The sequence below is a fragment of the Tursiops truncatus genome, chromosome 18, assembly GCF_011762595.2.
Source record: "Tursiops truncatus isolate mTurTru1 chromosome 18, mTurTru1.mat.Y, whole genome shotgun sequence".
In the NCBI taxonomy this organism is placed as follows: domain Eukaryota; kingdom Metazoa; phylum Chordata; class Mammalia; order Artiodactyla; family Delphinidae; genus Tursiops; species Tursiops truncatus.
Window position 1 is genome coordinate 13,841,822 of NC_047051.1, and position 24,819 is coordinate 13,866,640.

At 38.6% G+C, this 24,819-nt stretch overlaps 1 protein-coding gene across 3 annotated transcripts in view; it reads left to right on the forward strand.

Moving 5' to 3' along the window:
• FREM2 (FRAS1 related extracellular matrix 2) overlaps nucleotides 1-24,819 on the forward strand; it is a 158,291-nt gene that overhangs the window by 104,353 nt on the left and 29,119 nt on the right. For all 3 annotated transcript variants that reach the window (XR_002176668.3, XM_019936699.3, XM_073795094.1), the window contains exons 7-14: nucleotides 9,216-9,365; nucleotides 11,050-11,259; nucleotides 12,640-12,837; nucleotides 13,615-13,779; nucleotides 14,349-14,531; nucleotides 17,706-17,836; nucleotides 19,777-19,935; nucleotides 23,709-24,012. Coding sequence is in view for 2 of the 3 variants with exons in the window: in XM_019936699.3 (XP_019792258.2) it covers nucleotides 9,216-9,365; nucleotides 11,050-11,259; nucleotides 12,640-12,837; nucleotides 13,615-13,779; nucleotides 14,349-14,531; nucleotides 17,706-17,836; nucleotides 19,777-19,935; nucleotides 23,709-24,012 (1,500 nt within the window). In the remaining variant the exon portion in view is untranslated. The remainder of the gene's footprint in view (nucleotides 1-9,215; nucleotides 9,366-11,049; nucleotides 11,260-12,639; nucleotides 12,838-13,614; nucleotides 13,780-14,348; nucleotides 14,532-17,705; nucleotides 17,837-19,776; nucleotides 19,936-23,708; nucleotides 24,013-24,819) is intronic.

The following is a 24,819-nucleotide window of genomic DNA, read 5'->3' on the forward strand; positions in this document are numbered from 1 at the left end:
GCTGAAATCTTGGGAAGATTCAGTCCTTAAGTTATAAGCATTTTAGACATGTCCTGACTTTTCTTTATTCTTTCTGAGAAAATTATAGTTGGCAAGGAAAAGCAATGTCAAAACATGCCTTTAAACTGATATATACTCAAACATATATTTGACCTTTTTTTTTCCAACAAGAATTTTGAAAGTGCTTTTTAGAGACTAAATATTAGGTCTTTCTTAAGAATGTGTGTTTACATATTTTTTGAAAGAAAAGTAGGGAAAGGCCCAGTCAAAATTATTTAAAACTAATTTTTTACAAGATGTTATTTATAGAAGGAAGTTAATCTAATTTTTTTTCTTCCTATTTACAAACGTAATAGATGCTACTTGGGGAAAAAATGTAAAATATATAGCAAATTAGTGTGTGGAAGAAATGTGCAGCAAGGGAGGTAAACTTTCCTCATGATCCCATCTCTAAGAAATAACCAGTTAGCAACTTGATATATATTCTTTCTTATTTTTCTGTGCATCAATAATATGTGTATGAACAACACGGATTATTTTATACATACCATTCTATAACTATCATGTAAAAATGTTTTTTCTTTACAGAAATGTACAAAAATTATACAGCGTAATGTGTGCTCTATCTAAAATTAACCAGTGTTCCATTTTTCTTAGTTGCCTCAGGTCCTTTAAAGGAATCAAACACTAGACATAAAACATAAATTTCCTTCTAGTACCATTCAACTACCATGGTCCTCCAAAGTAGCAATGATCGCAAACTGGATAAGTATCTATTTCAACTTGCTTTCTTTTTTTTTTTAAATCAGCATCGTGTCTTCAAGATCTGGTTATTTTGATGCATTTAGATGAGTGTTATTATCCATTCCCCTACTGCCCTACTGACATTGGGTTTTGTATGTATACATAGAGTTGCACTAAACATATTTGTAAATATTCCTGAATATACATGTAGGGAACTTTTCTAGGGTGTATACCTAAAGATAGAATTGATGGGTCATGCTGGACGTGCAAGTGCAATTCTACCAGATATTGCCAAATCTCTCCAAAGTGATTGAATCAATTGCCTTTCTACCAGCAGCATCTGAGAATGTCTGTTTCCACACATTGCTGAACTGTTTGGGTTTTGCTAATCTTATGAATATTAAATAATATCTCATTTTAAGATTATTTCCATACAACAGTGAAAGTTTTCTCTCCTGAGATTTGAATGTTTATATAATTTTTCAATTTTTCCATTTGCTGTTAAAATTTTTCTTGTAGATTTATAAAAGTTTTCATTTATTTTGGATACCAATCTTTTGTTTTGGGGGTCAGGGATACATACATGCTGTAGACAAAGGTTATGTTGCGATATCTTTTAATATTCCTACTAAATTATTTTGCCTCATCTATCATTTTCTGAGCATTGTAAGATTTTAAAAAACCCACTATAATCGTAGATTAATCAGTATTTTCCTATAATCGTCAATTTTTGCTCTATATATTTCAATACAAATTCAAGCATGTCAGATAATCTTGGTTGGCCGTTGTTTTGTATTATGTGGAATTCCTCTGTATTAATGAATTTGCTTTAAATTGTATTTGGACTTCTGTTAATGTTACTACGCTGCCTTGCTTTTTTCCTGTTGTCTTAACATAGCCTTCTTACATCCTTATAGTTTTCATATTTTCCTCAAATTTTGTTTACAGCTACTTTTTTACGTCTGTTTGTTTTTTAATCCAGCCCATCTGTTTTAAATAAGGAAAGTTAAGCCGTTTGCCTTATTCTAGTTATGGCAATATACTTGGGCTTTTAATTTGGGGTTTCTGCATATGGATTTTTCCTTTATTTTTTCCCCTCCTTCACAGCTTCTTGTTATGCCAAGGAAGTTTTCCGTATCCTTTGTGATCTTTATTTTCTACTGGTTTCTGTCCTTTTGGTGGCAACTCATAATTTTCATGAAGGTACTTTACTATCTGCCTAACAAAGTTTACTCTCTTGAAAAAGACGAGGACATGGAATAGTCTAGACACCCACTGAATTCATCTGTTTATAACTTCCTCTCTGTTGTCTCAAGTTTCAGCGTTAAGTTGAGAATATCAGTTACGAGATTGTTTACGCTTGCCATCAATAGTCGGATTTACCAGCATATTTTATTGATTGCTCAGCAAAGTGTCTTGCATCCAGTTCCTCCATTTGATTTTACTTTTCTTCTGTGCTTTAGCACTTTCTCAGTGTGCATCTGTAGGTGAGAAAACCTCTTCGTCTCTAATGGCCGAAAATATGTTTATTTTGCCCTCACTCTTGAGTTCCGTTTCCCTTTGGTTTCTATGGCTCCAGTGTTCATTCACAGCCTCTGTGCAGACTTAAGAGGCCAGCAGAACCATTCGCTTTGCGCTCCACTCACCACTATGATGTCCTGTTGTTCTGTTACGTTCTTAGTTCACAGGGATGCTTATCTTGTTTTGAGCATAGCTCTCCCTTTCCTTATCAAGCATAATAATGATAAAGGGAAAGTCTTCAAAGCTACCAAGAAGAAATGGCATGCTGTCTTTAATTTTTAATCTATCATTGCTGCTGAGGAAGCCAAGTAGAGGGTGTGAAATCACAAAACTGTCTTTAACCAGATGTCAACGTCTTCACTAGATTTTCTCCCTTAAGAAAAGGAAAGAAAAAAAATCAACTTCGTAGCCTGGTCTTTCATTTTCTGAATGAACTGTAATTCAGCCAGTCCCCTTCTGAGGGATTTTGGGCTTGTTTTCAGTTGTGCCTGAGTACAAATGCAGTACAGCATACTTGTGTATGTATCTTTGTACACTTACGTTAGCGTTTCTATATGATAAACCTGCATACATTGAATTCAGGGTAGAAATTATGTTCATTAAAATCTTGTGACAACCTTTTGTATTATGGTTGCCTTAGTTAAGGTTAGTTAGCTTCGTTAAGGGTACACACTATCTAGGCATGGATCCTAACCCACCATTTCCCTGATGTGTGACTTTGGGCAAATCTCTCAATCTCCCTAATCCTTAGTTTCCTTATCTGTGAAAAGAAGACTAATATAGTACGTACCTCATAGGGTGGCTGTAAGGATGAAGTAAGATACTGAAATCAAAACAATTAGTGTGGTATCTAACCATTACTTACTATTTGCTAAGGACACTGACATGAGCTAAAACAGCCTGAAGGTTGCTGAGACCTGTAGAGGTTTTCAAAAGCACTGGTGAGATACATGGGTGGGGCTGGGAGTATATGGTAGATCTCTGTACCTTCTGCTCAGTTTTGCTCTGAAAACAATTCTGAACTGAAAACTACTCTAAAAAATATAGTCAGCTTAGAAAAAGAAGGGAAGGAAGAAAGGAGGGAAGGAAGGAAGGAAGAAAGAAAGAAAGAAAGGAAGGAAGAAAGAAAGGAAGGAAGAAATGAAGAAAGAAAAAGAAAGGAAGGAAGGAAAGAAAGAAAGAAAGAAAAGAAAGAAAGAAGAAAGAAAGGAAGAGAGAAAGGAAGAAAGAAATGAAGAAAGAAAGAAAAAGAAAGGAAGAAAGAAAGAGAGAGAGAGAAAGAAAGGAAGGAAGGAAAGAAAGAAAGAAAGAAAAGAAAGAAAGAAGAAAGAAAGAAAGAAAAGAAAGAAAGAAAGAAAAAGAGAAAACACTGGTTCCTGGGGGAACCCATTGGAAATTATGATTCGATAAATTGGAAGTGAGAACGAGCATCTGTATCTTTAAATCTCCTTGGCGGATTCTAATGCACATCCAACTTGGAAATGCCTGGAGGCAAAGTATTTAAAAAGTGAAAGTAAAAAAAAACCCTTCTCTTGGAGTTCATTGTGGTGGGCTTCCCTTGCCCCTGTGGACCTGCTCCAGATTCAAAGGTCAGCCCTCCACAGTCATTTTACCGGAAAGACAAGCACTTCATCCTCCTGAGGCTTTGTAACTCCCACTGCCTGATGCTAAGGACGGTTGTCTTCTAACTCAGCCACCACAAAGACGTATTTATTCATTTGCTCTGGCAAATCAGTGATCCTATTTTACACGGTGTTCATTACCTCCGCAAATGTTAATTGAGCACCTACGGCCAGACATTGATTACACTAAGTGTTAGGAAAACATCAGTGAGTAAAGGAGGCTTAATTCCTCCCCTTAGAGAGCTCAGAGACAGTGAGGGATACAAGCCTGAGGTGACTGGGGAGGGGGCGGGGTTGACGAGGGAAGACAGAGTGCTCCCCAGCACAAGTGACTTCTCCTGAAACCCGAATTCCCTGGTGTCCAGTGGTTTAGGACTCCGTGCTTCCATTGCAGGGAGTCTGGGTTCCATCCCTGGTCAGGGAACTAAGATCCCGCAAGCCACGTGGTGCGTCTAAAAAATAAAAATTAAAAAAATCTGAAACCGGAGTTATCCTGTGAGGAGGGAAGAGTGTTCAAAGCAATGGCCGTGGCATAGCAAAGACTGGGAGTGCCACACTTAAGACATTCAAGACACTGGATTTGGGGTAGAAGAGAGGCCAAAATGAGATTTAAAAGGCAAACTGAGACCAAATGTTTAGTGTTTTACAAACCAGTGTTTTTAACCAATGTTAAAACGTCTGTTAGCAGCCCTAAGAGCGTTGAAACTTTGAAAGGCTTTCAGCAAAGGGATTGCCATGATGAGATTTGCTTTGGGGGATGGCCTCTGGTTAAGAGCCTAGCTAAGTTGCTGTTGGGAGAGTTCAATGTCAGGTGACGCTGGCTGCATCTAAGGTAGTGGCAGTGACACAGAGAGAAGCCAGGGGGTGGGCAGTGGGGGTGACTCTGCTGCCTCTGTTTGAGAGTTTACCTTGAGGTGCCGACGGCATGGCGTTGTGTAGGCAGCCAGTTATCAAGGTCCAAAACTCAGAAGAGAGATCTGAATTGGAAATCATTTAGGGAGGTTCCTTTGTATTATTTTCAGCCCTGAACCAAAAGATGGCGTAGGAGTTTTTTGTTTTTTTTTTTTTTCAATTCTAAGCAAACATCTTAGAGCTGCAAAGCCTACTTGACCAATGTTCCAGGTACACGTGAGTAAATAAGATTTGGCTCCAGATAGCAATTACTACTGACACCTCTTCCTTTCATCTCATGAGACACAAAGTAATTGTAAACATCAATCTAGACACCACAGACTGAGCAAAGGAAAACAGTTCACTTTTTCCCTGTGGGGAAAAACTTAAATGATTTTCCCTTTGTCTTCATTGCAGGTGTGTGTGTTGTACGCCAAGCCTCCTCGTCAACTATGTTTGCAAGAAATAGACATGATCCTATCTGTGTTGTTTGTATTGAAAGTATTCCCAACCTTGAAAAGCATATTAATGTTTAATGAACTAAAACAGACTCTTCTGTAGGCAATGCCTTGATCTGTGCCCTTTCTTTAAAAGTGTTAACACCACAAAGGATACAGAGAGTAGAGTTTGGCTTCCCTTGAGAATTTCACACTATATCACGTGGCCAATTTAAAAACCTCCCTTGTGCTTCCCTCACACTGTTTGTATATAACTTATCTTTTCTCCGCTGGGGGAATAAACGTGCATTCTGCCGTGTCACCTGTGGTTGGTGGAGTGGTGACGAATGACTGTTTTATGGTGTTTTGTGGGTGTGGGCTACATGACTTTATTTGATATTTTCTCATTCCAGGTAGTAATACCAGCCACTGACTGTTTTCTCTATTAAGATTGTGAACTTACAAGGCACGGTGTGTATTTAAGATCTGATTACACAATTAAATAGTTTTTTTTCTTTCTGATCTACTTGAAGTTGTAATATGGATATTTACAAAACTAATAGACAAAGGTCTACAGTTTACTTAACTTTTAAGAGAAACCAAGCTTCTAGATAAAAACCAAAGAGAGGTGAGTTAAAATCTTATTCATAAATAATGATAATTTGCAAGAACAAGCAATTCTTCTGAATTTCGCATAGGTATCCTTTAACTGTTGACAGTTTCATCCATTTCTCTCTCTCTTCCTTTCACTAGTTTATTACTTCCACATTAAAATGGTCAAGGAAATTCTTGCCAGTTATCTTGAGCAATTATCTATAACTCAACTCACTGCTTGAAGGATTTTTAAGTCGTTCACATTCCATAAGATTCTGTACAAATGGTAATAATTATAAATAATATCTAAGTTTTAGAGACTTATGACAAGGTATTGAGAAGTTGAAATAACAATAATGATGATTCTTTGCAGTTCTCATTCAACCGCACTGAAAAGATACAGAGGTGCTAATGCCACCATTTCTTTTTATTCATGATGTAAGAAACTAGGCAGTTAACGAGAATGAATAAAAACTATTAAAACGTGTTTTAATTTCATCAGAGTCACTTTATACTTTAATTGCAGTGACTGCAATTGATTAGTAGACTAATTTTCCAGTGATCATGAATAGAGCACAGAGAGGGAGAGAAAGTACATAACTAACTTAAATCTACAGATAGGCAAAAAAAATCAATCTTAAGGAGAAAAATATCTTTCCTAATGCATTCTATTAGCTGCAGTGGTGAAATTGAGAGGTTTAGGATTAAAACCCTTTTTCCATTCCTCCTCTTTCTTTCTGCTGGAGGTAACCACACACTATACAATGGCGATACGATACATTGTTTGCATCATTCACATAAATCTTATTATTTATTGCATTGTCACATGTGCTGTGACCTCCCACCTCTGTCTCTCTCCCTTCCTCTCTCTCTCTCTCACACACACACGCATAAAGCACATATGTCAGACACATAATAAATGTTCTACACGTGGTAACTATTATCATTACTCTTCACTCTTAATGACAACTTGGATAAAAAAATTTCAGAGTACTATTGAATACATAGAACTCTTTTTTTCCTTATATGAACTGCACATTATGCTATAACATCAAAACACTTGATCTGCAGTTGACGGAGTGAGTCTGAACACACACTTGCAGAACAAAATTTGGTCTCTGCGTAGCCCATTTGGTGATCCATGGTCGTATTCACTCACGTGATTTTAGTCTGTTCCACCTCTAGTATGTATCTGGGAGGAGCAGAGAGACGGGAATACGGGAGGGGGCTCCCTCACTGCATTTCACAGATATCTTCCATAACTCAAATCTAATCTGTACAATGATGCGGTTTGCCAGGAATGTGAAGAGGCTTAGATCACTCACTAGATGCAGATGATCAGGCCTCTGCAATAATCGCAAAAGCCTTTTAAAAGACACACAGATGTGCTTGGTGTGGTCGTCTGGTCACAATAAGCATTTTCAGGGTTCGTCTTCACCTTTGCCCCCTGCTCAGCGTGAGAAATGTAAGGAATTTATTGGCTTGTATTTGAGGTCCACCTTGGCTGGGGTGAATAAGATAATCCCTTCATCTGTGTACATCCACTCACAGGCCCTAGCACTGTCCAGGCTGAAGGGATGAGGAGGTGAAAGTAAGCTGTGGGCAGATTTATCACCCCGTGAACCAAAATATGCAGCAAAATCTCCAAGGTTGCTTTTGTATTATTCAAGAGTTCAGGGAGCTCTGTGCTTTCTATCATGCTCGCATATGAAGGGACAAAGAAAACACAACTTTCCAGTTTCAATAAAGATCATTTATTGGGGGGAAGGAAAATACAGAATCCTTACTCGAGCAGTGCACAGAATGGGTTTCCTGTGGTTGTGAGCCATAATTGTAGGGTTTTGTTTCATTTTTGTGTTTGGTAATTCAGTTAAATGCTCTGACACGTGAGAGTCGTCTCTTGAATGACCTTGTGTTTTAGGGAACATTGATGTGAGTTGCATGACCTTTTAGACTTGGATCTCTGGAGTCCTTAAAACCACACACAGATGACTAAACTGTCTCAAGTCAAGAACTATTTGCCTTATCACATGAATATACTCAATTAATTGATCTTTGTTGATAAGCTCACAATAGGGAAAGTATACACTCCATTTACTATTTCTGCAATTTCCCACAAGCCTATAAATATTTCAAAATAAGTTTTGGGAATTTTTTTTAAAAGCTCACAGATTGTCTCCCAGGTTTCTTCATTAGTCAGCTCAGCTGACTGCTATCTCTCAGACTCTGGCAGCTGTCTCACGAGGTAAACTGCTGGTCACGGGTAGAATCAGGGAATGATGGTTAGCCAATACTGGAGAAAAATACAAAGTCTCCAAAGTGTGTGTCCTGTTTTAATGGCCTAAGTCACATGATTTTCATACACGTTTAAAACAAATGTAAGGGCTTCCCTGGTGGCGCAGCGGTTGAGAGTCCGCCTGCCGATGCAGGGGACACGGGTTCGTGCCCCGGTCCGGGAAGATCCCACATGCTGCGGAGCGTCTGGGCCCGTGAGCCATGACCGCTGAGCCTGCGCGTCCGGAGCCTGTGCTCCGCGGCGGGAGAGGCCACAACAGTGAGAGGCCTGCATACCGCAAAAAAAAAAAAAAAATGTAAGCCCCTTGGTATGAGATTATTTCTCTAGTGGAACCTCAGTATAGAGTACCCCCAAAACCCTATAGGTAACCTACTATCATGTCCTAAAGTCTTCAGGACTCATAATCATATATATTCTAGTTATGCCAATCGTATGTAGTCTAGTTATGCCAATAGGGGCTAACTCTCTAGGGGTTATAAGAGGCCCAAAGACAGTGGACTGATGGACTAGAAGATGTCGTTATGCAAATAGTCTCCAGAGTGATGACGCGGTAGGAGACAGGAAAATGAGCCGTCCGGCAAAATACATAAAATTTCAGCTTTATGTGTTTTGTTTCGTTTTGCAGCTACTTTACCAGCTAAACTTTTAGGAAGTACATTTAGAAGCCATTTATAACCCCACATACAGGGGACAAAGTAACTCATGTGCCTCAGGATAAGGATGCTCCATCAGAGGGAATTCCCTGGTGGTCCCCTCGGTGCTTCCACTGCCGTGGCGGGGGTTCAGTCCCTGTTCAGGGAACTAAGATACCACAAGCCGTGCAGCGCCGCCAAAACAAAACGCAGCAAAACAACAACAACAAAAATAAGCAATAAAAAAAGTTCCATTAGACACTTTACCATATATATTTTTGTTTTTCAACAGAGGCATTTTGATCTGAAAACTGTGTAAGTCTAGAGATTAAAGAGATGTTATCTTGCTAAAAGGAAAAAAAAATGATGGTATAAGGAAGTCGATAAGATGAAGCGAACTGTTCTTTGGAATTTCATCGTACAGTTTGATGTGGAAAAGTAAACGTAACAGAAATGGTTTCTGTTTCCTTCTTAACAGAACCCATCCTCTACTTTGGTGACGTCGAGTACCCTGTGGACGAGAGCATAGGCTCTGTGGACGTGCGGGTGTGGAGAGCCGGCACTGACCTGTCCCAGGCTTCTAGCGTCACCGTGAGGTCTCAGAAGACAGACCCTCCCTCTGCTGATGGTGAGCAGTTTCCTACAGCAACTCTTTTGAGTATTCTACAATTTTCCACTTGCCATGATGAAGTACCTTAAAGCCCAAATACTTCACTTCTGTTTAAGCAGTCTGGTTGAATGTAATTTTTTCTGAAATTATTACTGTATAGTTGGCAAATCTAGGCTCTATTTACTATTGTGAGAAAATACATCTAGAGGGCCACAAATCAAAAGCTGTGTTATAAACATATAAGTCAAAGACTCTACATTTGAATGCCTTTATTTGCATGAATTGCTTCTCTATACTTGGGAAATCTACCATCGTTGAATATTATGACATCATATGCACAACTAGAATAATCGTGAAGGCCACCCTCAGAGAAATCTAGTGGCATTTAAGTATCATGCAGGTATGTATCTCTAGCTTGGCTCCTTCCTCATTTTAAACAAACGTCCCCATAAATACTTGGGACCCAAAGACTTTTCCTACACTTCATTGTACAATCTGTCCTAGCCGACACATGCTTGCCTTTTATTCTGCAATCTACATCTGCTAAAAGTTTATCTTAAAGCTAGGACAAGCATAAGATAAGAAATTTCCTTTTTTGTCCCATCTAAATGACCAGCAGTACAAACGATCTCTTACACATGCCCACACACGTACATCGTGCACACATCACACATTCATCATGCATACCATTCATCCCATTTTATGTCACCCTTAAGTTTTCACTTTTTAAGTGTTGTAGAACCAGCATAGTGTTTTGCATGTAGCCGGTGTCCAATAAACATTTGTTTAGCCAAATTAGTCATTTCTTTAGAGAAAATTCAAATCAAAGAAAGAGATGAGAATAAAGGTAAAGAAGAAGAGGAAAAGAAAAACACGGAAAGAACCACAGTGAGATTCAGATACAGAGACTTTTAAAAATGAATTAAAGACACATACTCAAATATAGTTGCATATTCAGAGGTAAACAGATACAAAAGGAGAGTTAGAAGAGCAGAAGGTATGAAAACAAGGAAGAAATAATACTGAACACTCTCCCCTCTTCTCAGTCTTTATGGATGTAGTACCTAAAGATTAAGAGAAAGTTTTGTTTTTTTAACTACTTTAGAACATAAATGGAGATGTCAACACTAGTATGCGCCCCACAGTCTGAAAAATAATAAGCCAAAAACCAAATATGTCTCTGGGGCAGGTGTGGGTGAAGCATGTCAGACGAAAGCTTGTATCTGAAATGTGTTGTTTTAACCAGCAGGCAGTCACACACCTAAAGTTCTGTAGTAGCTTCTGAAAATAGATTTGGATATTTAACTAATGATAACAAAATTTCAATATTTATATTTCATATATAATTTATGATAATCAAATGATTGATATGCTGGTTATTTTTAGACCTGATTTTTACTAGTTCTATTTGAGAATTCCAAAATAGATGGAAAAAACTATAAGAAAGCTAAAATAACTAAAGGTAAATAACTTGTTAGACGTAGATAAGACAATGTTCAGAACCTGATCTTTGATCTACCATCTCAATAACCAAAAGGTTAGATACTAATCTTTTGCATTTCATTAAATGTATTTTCTGTAACGGTATGCTAGTCTATATATTTTAAAAAGGATTATAAATATATCTTCACAGTTTGCTTCTCATAATTTTGTTTAAATTGAGTTAGTCCCCAACTGAAAAATTCTTCTGTTACTGTCATAGCTGGAACAGACTATGTGGGAATCAGTCGTAATTTAGATTTTGCACCTGGAGTCAACATGCAGACTGTTCGTGTTATCATTCTGGATGATCTTGGACAACCGGTGCTGGAGGGAATTGAGAAATTTGAACTTGTGCTTCGAATGCCTATGAATGCTGCCCTTGGTGATCCCAGCAAAGCCACGGTGGCCATAAATGATTCTGTCTCAGATTGTGAGTGTTTATTAATTAATGATGATAAGTAAAGCGATATGGTAGACTTTATATAAATGTTAAGTAAAATGATAAACTAGGGTTTATATACCCGTATTAGTTTGCTAGGGCTGCCATAACAAAGTACTACAGACTCAGAAATTTCTTGTCTGACAGTTCTGGAGGCTAGGAGTCCAAGATCAAGGTATCAGCAAGGTTACTTCCTTCTAAGGGATGCAACAGAAGAATCTGTTCCAGCCCTCCCTCTTGTCTTGTAGATGGCAATCTTTTCCCCTGTGTGTCATTACATCAGCTTCTATGTGTGTCTCTGTGTCCAAATTTCCCTTTTGTATAAGGACACCAGTCATATTGAATTAGGGCCCACCCTAATGACCTCATTTTTACTTGATTAGTTCTGTAAAGACCCTGTCTCCACATAAGGTCACATTCCGAGGTACTGGGTGTTAGGACTTCAACCTGGGAATTAGGGGACACAGCTCAACCCATAATAATACCTTAGCTGACCAAGTCTTACTTTCTCATCCTGATTATTTTGATAGAATTAAACAGCTTCAGAAGAAAACTTTCAGTCTTCCTCGCAAATTTAAAAAAATGAGATTGCTATCAATATCTTGATTGTGTGTCAAGAACTCCCCCCCACAGATGGGTGGGACCGCATGGGGTTGCACAAACCCTTGAGTATTAACGGTCTTTTTTGATTTCTCAACACAAGACATTTTCTGTTATCTCCTTACTCCCAGACTCCTGAAATTCCCCTAATGATGTGCCAAAGACACTGTTCTGAAGCAGTAAGCTTCTGGACACATGGCAGGGCTCTCTGACACGTCATCACAAGAAAATTCTGAATAATCTTCTACCACGATGATCCTGACATTGCTTGGAGGAGTCTAACCTATTGTCAATGAGGCCTGTAGTTAATTGACCTAGTATAGGTGTCACTTTCTATTATGTAATATATATAATATTATAGTCATTGTCAACTTTTCCAACACGGTCCAGGTAAACTATGCATGTGATTATGTGCACAATATTTAATATTATTCATATCAAGAAATTCTGAAAAGCTCATGGTAAAGCAACATATATAGATACAGACATCTTAAAATCTCTGGTTTTATCTACTTTCTCACATTTCATTGCATCTTCCTACTCCACAAAATAGGCAGAGCAAAATTACAAGGATAAGGAAATCAAAATACTGAGTTAAGTGATTTGCTCAAGGCCAAAACACTGGCAAGTGACTGAGTGGAGAGTTGGTTCCAGTTCTTCTCATTTCTGTTCCATTATTCTTCCCACGAAACCATGTTTTCTGAAATGCCGTTTTCCTTACATTTCTATCCACTTTGATTCATATGTTTATTTTCTTGTATTTTTTTTCAGTGCCTAAGATGCAATTCAAAGAGCGAGTATATACTGGCAATGAAAATGATGGGCAGATAGTTGCCGTGATCCACAGGAGTGGAGATATCCAGTACAGGTCTTCCGTGAGATGCTATACGCGCCAGGGGTCTGCACAGGTGATGATGGACTTTGAAGAACGCCCAAACACCGATCTCTCCACCATCACCTTCCACCCTGGTAAGTTTTGGCTTGCAATTTTTATTTGGAATTTGCAGAAGCCACGTTTTGGGTGTGAAATATCTATCAAGGAAATACAGGTTCTGGATTTCAGCAAGCTTATGACATGGTTTAATGTGCACTAAATGATAACAAAGGGAGGTAGATTAACAGGGTGAATGAATGTTCCTTTGGTTTCCATATCAAATTATTGATTAGTTTCTAGTGCTGTGCTATATTGTTTATTCAAACTTTATGCAGCAGATGATGTCATATCAAATGTGTAGGTTTCACAGTACTGGGAAAGACTTAATGTTCAAATGACAGAAATGAAAGGAAATAGATGTCACATTTTTAATATGTATCCAATGTCATAAAATATTTGACCACTTTGATCCAATAATTGTACAAGGTACATGTGCTGTGGTCAAATTAACAATGACCAACCAGTACAAAGTTGCTAAATTTGCCTCCTGATCATAATGTTAGAAATTTGTAAATAAAATTGGCATTTCCTCTTTTCCCCTTGTTTTCAGACATAAGTGACAGAACTTAAGACAGGCATTAAAGAACTCCCTGTACAAATAGGGCCTGTCATTGCATATGTTCAAACCTCATCATTCATTCAGCAAATATTAATCAAAGGCTTATTACATGCCAGACACTGTTCCTTGCGCTGTCGATACAGCAGGGAAAAAAGCAACATCCCTGCCCTCGTGGGGCTTACCTCCTGGTCGCAGATGCTTCCCTTATGGCCTACGGGATGTGACTGCCCTGCTGTCGTTATTATTGTTCCAGGTGAGACTGAAAAGCCTTGTATCCTTGAGCTGATGGATGACGTACTATACGAAGAGGTAGAGGAGCTCCGTCTGGTTCTTGGCACTCCACAAAGCAACTCCCCTTTTGGAGCTGTGGTTGGTGAACAAAATGAAACTCTGATAAGGATCAGAGATGATGCTGATAGTAAGAAGCTGTTTCTTGTGTTCAACTGTAAATTAGGAACTGAAATCCATCTGTATTAAAGTTTTAGGTGGCTCAGAAAATAACCCCCTCTTTCTGACTTGGCTTTTAAAGTAATTGAGAAATAGGAAAAAGACTAAGATAAGTGGAGAATGAAATAAACCATTTAAACTGAAAATTATGTTGAAGAATATGGTTGATACCTAAATGCTAAATCCCAGGCATTCAGACCTCCCTACTCCTCACATACCCTTGGGTGCAGGTCGTCCTGGGTCAACAATTTCCTCCTTCCCTTCCCTTAGTCAGTGGCCCACTCGTGTAAAATTTTTGGCGCATAGACACAGCCCACAGCACGTGATTTCTGGGGGCTGGTTAATTGCTAAGGAAGGAGCTGGGCCATGCATGCTCAGTTTCTCATGACACACCAGTGATACTGAGTGAGGGGACAGAGGGAAGGCAAGAGAATAATATAATTAAGCTCCTCCCACATGGGAAACAGAAAAACCATTAGAAGTGGAGAAAAAAAGCATTCCCTTTACAATTTAATTTGTCTGTGTCTCCCACTGTTTTAGAGACAATTATTAAATTTGGAGAAACCAAATTTAGCGTCAGTGAACCCAAAGAACCAGGACAGCCGGTGGTTATAAAAATTCCAGTGATTCGCCAAGGAGACACTTCAAAGGTTTCCGTTGTGAGGGTTCACACCAAGGACGGTTCAGCCACGTCTGGAAAGGACTATCACCCTGTGTCGGAAGGTATGGGGGCTCCTAGGGCCCGTGTCCAGATGGGTTGTGCTCACACTGTGTTAGTGCTGGTACCCTTGAGAAAATGGAAGAGAGATATCCATCCAACTGAAATACAAATACATGTACTCCTTTAAATTAATCTCCTTCAGGAAAACAAAGTCAATGGAATTTATTTCCAGAGTTTCCCTTTTTGACTGCTGGGTACCTGTGTTAGGGAAATTTTGAGTTAGTGTGCTAGATGATCTTCTGTTTTGAGTCTACAGTCCTTTCATTTTCAGTGGGTTTTCCCTGCGTTATGGCAATCCGATATTAAATAACAATTTTCCTGAATATCCTATTGCATTGAAAATGTGCATGATAGCCAAGAAGATAGTCATAGAACAACAACAATGCAAAACTTCAAGCTAGAAAGTTTAATGTTAATGGAGGACAGTAAAAGGGGGACAGATGACCAACCACAGGGCCCATGAATTCTCTGGGCCTTAGGAACTCATAATGAATACATTTCATCCATCCCTCTCCTTCTTCAAACTTTTGGATCATTTCACCCATTACTTTTATGAGTATAAAACAAGTCAGTTCTTCTCTCTCCCTGTGGGTTGTTTACTGGCAAAATAGAGACTGCCAACAGTTTTTGATGATCATAGACTACAGGCGTTCATCTTGGTCTGCTCAGTTGAGAACAAAGTTTAGGAAGTGACAGAATCAGTAATAGAATTAATGAAACAGTTGGAAAAACTAGCATCTTCTACAAAGGAACACTTATTTTCTTTGCACATATGGTAGAAGTTTGATGAACTGTAGAGCTTCAAAGTTATCCTCATATTATTTTCTATGTAAAGAATGATAATATATTGGAAATATATGCATAAAACCCAAAAAGAGAGGAAAAAACTGATCAGCTGCTAAATTATAAAATCTAAAATAACTATTTCTAAAATGAGCATGTTTTACATGAAGGAAACACCTTCTAAATGTGGATGACAAGATCTTTAACAGAAGATGCTTTTCTTATAAAGAAAACAATTCTTTTTGCTAAGACAGAAACAAAATTACATGTATATAGTAAATTGACAAATGAAATCAGAGAAAACTTAAATAACAGTAAATCAACCTGTGTCTCTTTTATCCTATAAATGTCAACATGTGTTTATAAAAAAATTTTAATAATCTTTCCTGAAATATATTTTAATTTCTCCTTTTATGGTCCAAATTGAGGTAAACAAAAAATTAAATATAGAATAAACGTTGAAATATTTTTGGTTAATATTTAACCCAAATATTTTGGGGTTAAAAATGTCTAGGGGCTCCCCTGGTGGTGCAGGAGTTAAGAATCCGCCTGCCAATGCAAGGGACATGGGTTCGAACCCTGGTCCAGGAAGTTCCCATATGCTGCCGAGCAACTAAGCCCGTGCGCCACAACTACTGAGTCTGCGCTCTAGAGCCTGCAAGCCACAACTACTGAGCCCGCGCACCTAGAGCCCATGCTCTGCAACAAGAGAAGCCACCACTCGCCACAACTAGAGAAAGCCCGCCCGCAGCAACGAAGACCCAACACAGCCAAAAAATAAATAAATAAATTTATTTTAAAAAAAAAAGTCTAAAGTGGCTGAGGAAACAACTATCACCTAGCATGTATACTGTAAGAAAACAATTAATTTAAGCATTTAAAATAAACACTTAAGTTTTCAACTTCTCAGAAACTAGGTTTATATAATTCAGAGGGTTACAAAACTCAAATGTTTACAAGGCCAAGACAAGCAATGAAAATGAGGGAAGCAAGGAAAGTGTGAGGGAAAGATGGAGTGATGGAAATGTTCTTCAACCAGAAAGTCCATTCCGTGCTGAGAAAGACCTGTACTGTCATAGCCAGATGACTGTTGCCAGGCAGAAAAGTACAAAAGATCTAAAACATCTGTATTTTTCTATGAAATCCCCAGATGTTGAAGGGTTAGAAAATAAATTTTCATTGCACCTTCACACAGGTCAAATCAAACAAATTGGTGACCCAGAAGTGATCAGCTATTTTCATCCTCTGGAACGAGGACTGTACGCCCTCTTGGGGCATGAGAAATCTAAGGCTAATGGTATCAAAGAACTGGCTAAGGCCAGTGTGGAAAATGGCTGTACCCAGAAACAGAACTAATTTTAAAGATGAGTCTGGCTTACAAACACAATTTTAAAGAAGAAGATCCTTTTCATAATTGATGGAAGTAGGAAAAGAAAAATACATTGGAGACACATTTTCTTCTGCCACATTTTAAAGGATTTCTTAATTTAGAATTATAATGATTGAATACCGCCGTTACATGAGAAAGCAGCGTCTGTTATCGTCTCTGATTGGAATGATTATGCATTATATTCTTTATTTTCTCCTCTGAACCAGTTTTTCACAAGGCATTGTAAAACCAACAAAATTGTTTATTCAAGTTTGGTCAGCTGCTTATTCTTGAGTTCAATAAAATCAATTAATTTTTTAACATTTTAAGAATCTCAGAATGAATGGTTAAAAAAGGATTACCATTATTGGGTTTAATTTTCATGACAATGAAGGAATTATTTTTAGTGAGGAGCGACAGGGTGAGAGAAAAAACACCATTAACATTTTTCTTTAAAAAAATTGCTGAATTTCCAAGATTAACGTCAACAACCGAAAGAAGTCTTTTAAAAATATAATTTGACATGATATTAAAAATTTCAACAATTTTATGTCCAGCTTTTCTAGATACATACATAATGAAAATACTATTCACACTCAGTAATGCCTGTGATCATATATTTCACTTATGTCCTGTTGGTTTAGAAATTCTGGGAAATGAGAGGTGAGTTTGTCTGATTGTGCCGATATCAAATTGTTGATTGTCTATTCCATAACTCTGCATGTTTTCAAACTGTGGGTCAAAAAATCAATTTAGTAGCTTATGATCAGAATTTTCTTCTGGATAAAATGGAATAGAATAGAAAATATTAGAATGCAATGCATATTGTAAGAATAGGTGATGTTTTTAAAACTTTTTATTCCATTTTATCCACACTCACGTGTGCACACAAACATATACACGTAAGTATACTGGGCCACAATATGAAATATATTTCTCATTGTGGATCACTGTCAGAGAAGCTTAAGAAAAACTTCACATATTCCTATGTAAAAGATTTAAACCTGTGATTTTGCATTTGTAGAAATTGAGTTTAAGGAGGGAGAAATCCAGCACATTGTTGAAATTGAAGTAATATTCGATGGGGTAAGAGAGATGAGAGAGGCCTTCACTGTCCACCTAAAACCCGATGAAAATATGATAGCAGAGACGCAGGTAAGTAATTTATGGATATAAATTTGTGGCCAGTATTTTATCATGGAAAATGCATGTAAGCATCACATAGTGTACAGTTAAGTAATCAACTTTATACAACCCTTGTATAAAGACAATGCCCATAATCTCTTTTCACCTCCTAAATAAATTTTGTTTCCATTCGAAAACAAGAATCAAGAAAGTCCTGGGGCTTCCCTGGTGGCACAATGGTTGAGAGTCCGCCTGCCGATGCAGGGGACGCGGGTTCGTGCCCTGGTCCGGGAAGATCCCACGTGCCGCGGAGCGGCTAGGCTCGTGAGCCATGGCCGCTGCGCCTGCGCGTCCGGAGTCTGTGCTCTGCAACGGGAGAGGCCACGGCAGTGAGAGGCCCGCGTACCGCAAAAAAAAAAAAAAAAAAAAGTCCTAAATTCCCTGGCGGTCCAATGGTCAGGACTCCATGCTTTCACTGCCGAGGGCATGCGTTCGATCCCTGGTCAAGGAACTAAGATCCTGCAAGACCCATGGTGCAGCCAAAATAAAAAATTCCTGTCTCTTTCTTGAAAAATCATGTTTGTAGAAACTCAAGGACTAGAGCCTCCGAGTCCCACGTCAGCCCAGTTACCCTTCCTATTTTAGTCAGTAACGACTGAATCTGGGGTTAACCTCCAGAGAGAAGGCATAGTCTCAGCACAAAGATGAGGCTATTAATTTAGTGCCACAACTCATTAAAACACACATTTCAACCCACAAAACAGTTTGCTAACCCTCAAAATTCCCACCTGCTCATCGTAACTTTATTAAATTGATGTCCAGAGCCTCAATGACCCAAATGTTACTGTCCTAGCACTTCTTTCCTGTGTTTATTTAATTTATATTATTTCATCAACCAGATATTCTTCAAGATAAATGTAATTTCCGTAGAATTTTGAGCTTTAAGCCTAATTTTTAAAGCTAAGTGATTTAACGAACACACCAATGTTTACAGTATCTGTGCTTACATTTACTCGATTTCTTTTATTATTTGTTTCACTATTAGCATGAGATCAAATTGGGGAGACTGTTTTTTCCCTTAAGTACAGGTATTTTTAATATTTTATAATTTTTACTACTTGATGGTATTTACAGTGCCTTGGGTTTTTTTTTTAAGTCATATTTAAAATGCAAGAAGTAGGGGCAGAAAATCTTTTTCAAATATATTTTTGTAAGTCTTGATCACATAAGAAGTGAGTCTTTAGTTTTTATGGAGCATCATATTAAACTCTTTTGAGTAAGAGGAACAGAGATTCACTCAAATCACTTCAAGTGATCAAAGCCCCTTTTAAGAAGACACACGTAAATATAGGCTTGGAAACTGCAGTGTATCGTTGGATATTAGAAGATGATTCGGGAGCAAAAGGCAAATGTGTCAGTGGGGTTTCCTTGTCATTCTACCCCCAGTAGATGTTCACAGGTTCCTCTTCTGTCTGTGACTCAGCTTCTCCCTCTGCCTGTGCTTCTGTCCTCTGCTCCTCTGAAGCTTCACTTTTCACCTGATTTCCACTTCAGCAGGGTCCATGCTGTCACATGACCTCTAGGATCTGCCTTCTCCCTGGTCTCTTTCAGCTTTCCTCCCACTATTAACTAATTGACTTTTTCATGGATCTTCCACTTTACCACCCCGAGACAGACTTAACTACTATCATCACAATTTGGAGAAAAAAATTCAAGCCCAAATACTTTGCAGGCCACTGGCCAACCCAGGACTCAGGTACCCTCCCCTGCACCATAAGATATGGCCCAGGTGCCAGGGTCATGAGGAACAAAGCACATAGAGCCTGTCACACTGCAGAGGCTCTGGGTGTGACAATTTTTACTATAATGAAGCCATGGACTTGCCAAGCATTGTGAGTATTGTTCTGCACAATAGAAGCAGCATGAGTCTAATATGTCAGTAATCATGGAGAATTATCTTTTCCTTCTAGGCCACCAAAGCCATTGTGTACATAGAAGAATTGAACAGCATGGCAGATGTCACTTTTCCTTCTGTCCCTCAAATTGTGTCCTTACTGATGTATGATGACACTTACAGAGCCAGAGAGAGTGCTGGACCTGTGTCTGGTTATCCTGTTGTCTGTATCACGGTGAGTAGGAAGTTGAGGAAAATTGTAAAATAGTTAAAATAATCATGAACATTAACCAATATAGTATGGGCTTTGTCATGATGAAATAAAAGTGGGGGAAAACTGCAGGATTTAATCTATGAACTTTTGAAAGGAAACTGTTGATCAAGTAAAGGTCCTATTTTTCTTCCTTCATCCAACAAAGGTTTACTAACTGATGTACACATAGTGTGTTATCTCATATTATCTCAGGGTTTGCCACTGAGAGAAAAATAAATAAGCTATGAACTCTACACTCAAGGAATTTAAACATAAGGGAGAGAAAAATATATAAGAATCAGTCACTCTACTATAAGGCATGATGTGATCATTACACAAACTAGGAGATAGAACAGCAGCTCCACCTGTGAGGGAAGGTTTGGGATCGTCCAATGAAAATGTCAATAGTTTAAGAGTCACATAAGGGGGAATCCCCATAAGGTTAACAGCTGATCTTTCAGCAGAAACTCTGCAAGCCAGAAGGGACTGGCAGGACATATTTAAAGTGATGAAGGAGAAAAACCTGCAACCAAGATTACTCTAACCAGCAAGGATCTCATTCAGATTTGATGGAGAAATTAAAACCTTTACAGACAAGCAAAAGCTGAGAGAGTTCAGCACCACCAAACCAGCTTTACAACAATTGCTAAAGGGACTTCTCTAGGCAAGAAACACAAGAGGAGGAAAAGACCTACAATAACGAACCCAAAAGTTAAGAAAATGGGAATAGGAACATACATATCGATAATTACCTTAAATGTAACTGGACTCAATGTTCCAACCAAAAGACACAGATTGGCTGAATGGATACAAAAACAAGACCCATATATTTGCTGTCTACAAGAGACCCACTTCAGACCTAGAGACACATACAGACTGAAAGTGAGGGGATGGAAAAAGATATTCCATGCAAATGGAAATCAAAAGAAAGCTGGAGTAGCAATTCTCACATCAGACAAAATAGACTTTAAAATAAAGACTATTACAAGAGACAAAGAAGGACACTACATAATGATCAAGGGATCGATCCAAGAAGAAGATATAACAATTGTAAATATTTATGCACCCAACATAGGAGCACCTCAGTACATAAGGCAAATGCTAGCAGCCATAAAAGGGGAAATGGACAGTAACACAATCATAGTAGGGGACTTTAACACCCCACTTTCACCAATGGACAGATCATCCAAAATGAAAATAAATAAGGAAACACAAGCTTTAAATGATACATTAAACAAGATGGACTTAATTGATATTTATAGGACACTCCATCCAAAAATAACAGAATACACATTTTTCTCAAGTGCTCCTGGAACATTTTCCAGGATAGATCATATCTTGGGTCACAAATCAAGCCTTGGTAAATTTAAGAAAATTGAAATCGTATCAAGTATCTTTTCCGACCACAACGCTATGAGACTAGATATCAATTACAGGAAAAGATCTGTAAAAAATGCAAACACATGGAGGCTAAACCATACACTACTTAATAATGAAGTGATCACTGAAGAAATCAAAGAGGAAATCAAAAAATACCTAGAAACAAATGACAGTGGAGACACAACGACCCAAAACCTATGGGATGCAGCAAAAGTAGTTCTAAGAGGGAAGTTTATAGCAATACAATCCTACCTTAAGAAACAGGAAACATCTCAAATAAACAACCTAACCTTGTACCTAAAGCAATTAGAGAAAGAAGAACAAAAAGCCCCAAAGTTAGCAGAAGGAAAGAAATCATAAAGATCAGATCCGAAATAAATGAAAGAGAAATGAAGGAAACGATAGCAAAGATCAATAAAGCTAAAAGCTGGTTCTTTGAGAAGATAAACAAAATTGATAAACCATTAGCCAGACTCATCAAGAAAAAAAGGGAGAAGACTCAAATCAATAGAATTAGAAATTGAAAAGTAGAAGTAACAACTGACACTGCAGAAATACATAGGATCATGAGAAATTACTACAAGCAGCTATATGCCAATAAAATGGACAACCTGGAAGAAATGGAAAATTCTCAGAAAAGCACAACCTTCTGAGACTGAACCAGGAAGAAATAGAAAATATAAACAGACCAATATCAAGCACTGAAATTAAGACTGAGACTGTGATTAAAAATCTTGCAACAAACCAAAGCCCAGGACCAGATGGCTTCACAGGTAAATTCTATCAAACATTTAGAGAAGAGCTAACACCTATCCTTCTCAAACTCTTCCAAAATATAACAGAGGGATGAACACTCCCAAACTCATTCTACGAGGCCACCATCACCCTGATATCAAAACCAGACAAAGATGTCACAAAGAAAGAAAACTATGGGCCAATATCACTGATGAACATAGATGCAAAAATCCTCAACAAAATACTAGCAAACAGAATCCAACAGCACATTAAAGGGATCACACACCATGATCAAGTGGGGTTTATTCCAGGAATGCAGGGATTCTTCAATACATGCAAATCAATCAATGTGATACACTATATTAACAAATTGAAGGAGAAAAATCATATGATCATCTCAATAGATGCAGAGAAAGCTTTCAGCAAAATTCAACACCATTTATGATAAAAACTCTGCAGAAAGTAGGCATAGAGGGAACTTTCCTCAACATAATAAAGGCCATATATGACAAACCCACAGCCAACATCATCCTCAATGGTGAGAAACTGAAACCATTTCCACTACAATCAGGAACAAGACAAGGTTGCCCACTCTCACCACTAAACATAGTTTTGGAAGTTTTAGCCACAGCAATCAGAGAAGAAAAGGAAATAAAAGGAATCCAAATTGGAAAAGAAGAAGTAAAGCTGTCACTGTTTGCAGATGACATGATACTATACATAGAGAATCCTAAAGATGCTACCAGAAAACGACTAGAGCTAATCAATGAATTTGATAAAGTAGCAAGATACAAAATTAATGCACAGAAATCTCTGGCATTCCTATACCTATAAAAAAATAAAGAATCACATAAGGAAACGTCATTCCTGTATGAAGTGGTTGCCTTACAAATGGCATAGTTACTTTTTCAATTGCCTTCTCTTACCTTTGAATTATAAGCTCCTTGTGAGCAAAAACTGGGACGCATTTATGCTTACTTTGCAATACCCCTGGTGTAATGACCTACATATAATAGGTATACAATAAATGTTTATTGGATTAGCAAGGCAGAAATAATAATGCGGTGCAAGTTACAGAGGTCTTGAAATGTTATATTAAGGAACGTGCACTTTATTTGTTGGGTAGCAGGGAGCTCTTGCACAGAAGAATGGCATGAGGAGAGGGGTTGTATTGGAGTGTTACCATGGCAACCGTGGTCACCTGACGAGAAAGGCCCTGAATTAGATAGAAAAGTGATGCTTGGAATGGGAAGGAAAAGACCAACTTAAGAGACATCCTACAAAAAGAATCAACCAAGTTCACTGACCCACTGGATGTTGGGGGCAAAATGAGAGAGAGAAGAGAGGGAGAGAGAAAAGAACGATTCGACAACTTTGAGGATTCGAGAGATGATGAAATGAGTATCACTTTTACTCGTATCAGGTTAAAGGTGGAAACGGCCAATAAGCTGTTTGAAATGCAAGATTAGAGTTCATAAAAGCTAGCATCGCGAGGACTAGGAATTTGAAAGTTGCATGAATAACATGTAGAAATGGAAAAAAAAGTAGCAGTGAAAACACTAAGGGAGAGAGAACTTAAGAGGAATAATTTCCACCTTGTTCTAAACTGCGGCCCTAACATAGTTATTTGTTTCCCATAGGCTTGCAACCCTAAATATCCAGACTATGACAAAACAGGATCCATTTGTGCAAGTGAGAACATCAATGACACTTTGACCCGGTACCGATGGCTGATCAGCGCACCCGCGGGCCCCGACGGAGTCACCAGCCCCATGAGAGAAGTGGACTTTGACACCTTTTTCACTTCATCCAAGAGGATCAGTTTAGACTCCATATACTTCCAGCCTGGCTCCAGGGTGCAGTGTGCGGCTCGGGCTGTGAATGCCGATGGCAATGAAGGCTTGGAGCTGATGAGCCCTACCGTAACCATCGGCAGAGAAGAAGGTAGTGCATGGCCGTTTTCACATGAAGGTCGCTGAAATACCATGGAATGTTATATATGTCTAATTTCCAGTTATTCATTCCTCCAAATGCCCCATGTATTCCGTAATACTCTATACGGTTTTTTTTTGTTTTTTTTTTTTGTTTTTTTTGCGGTACGCGGGCCTCTTACTGTTGTGGCCTCTCCCGTTGCGGAGCACAGGCTCCGGACGCGCAGGCTCAGCGGCCATGGTTCACGGGCCAGCCGCTCTGCGGCATGTGGGATCTTCCCGGACCGGGGCGCAAACCCGTGTCCCCTGCATCGGCAGGCAGACTCTCAACCCCTGCACCACCAGGGAAGCCCTCTATAAGTATTTTTAAATGATAATCTATTTTCGCAAAAATATTCATTAGAAAACAAATATTTATTCATTTTGCATTTTTCGATCACTGAGCATATGTCAGGCTTTTGGCTGTCATATGAAAAATAAGGCAGGATTCCTGCCTTCCAGGAGTCCATACTCAAACTGAAGACACAGACAAATTTTAGTCTGGACAGGACACAGAAATGCAAAAGTAGTAGTGATGGGTTCTAGCCTGAGTGGATCTGGAAAGGTTTCATCAAAGAGGAGATGCTTAAGCTGAGTCTTGAAAACAGTAGGGGAAAACAAGCATGAGCAATGACTCGTAGAAGCATGAAAAAACGTGGAGTATTCTGGGAACTACAAGCAGAGAAATGGGGCAGGATGAAAGGGAGAGGAAGGGAGATCAGGAGACGAAGCAGTTGGTACGCAAGGGTCGGATCTGGACAGGGCAGCTCATATGTGATGC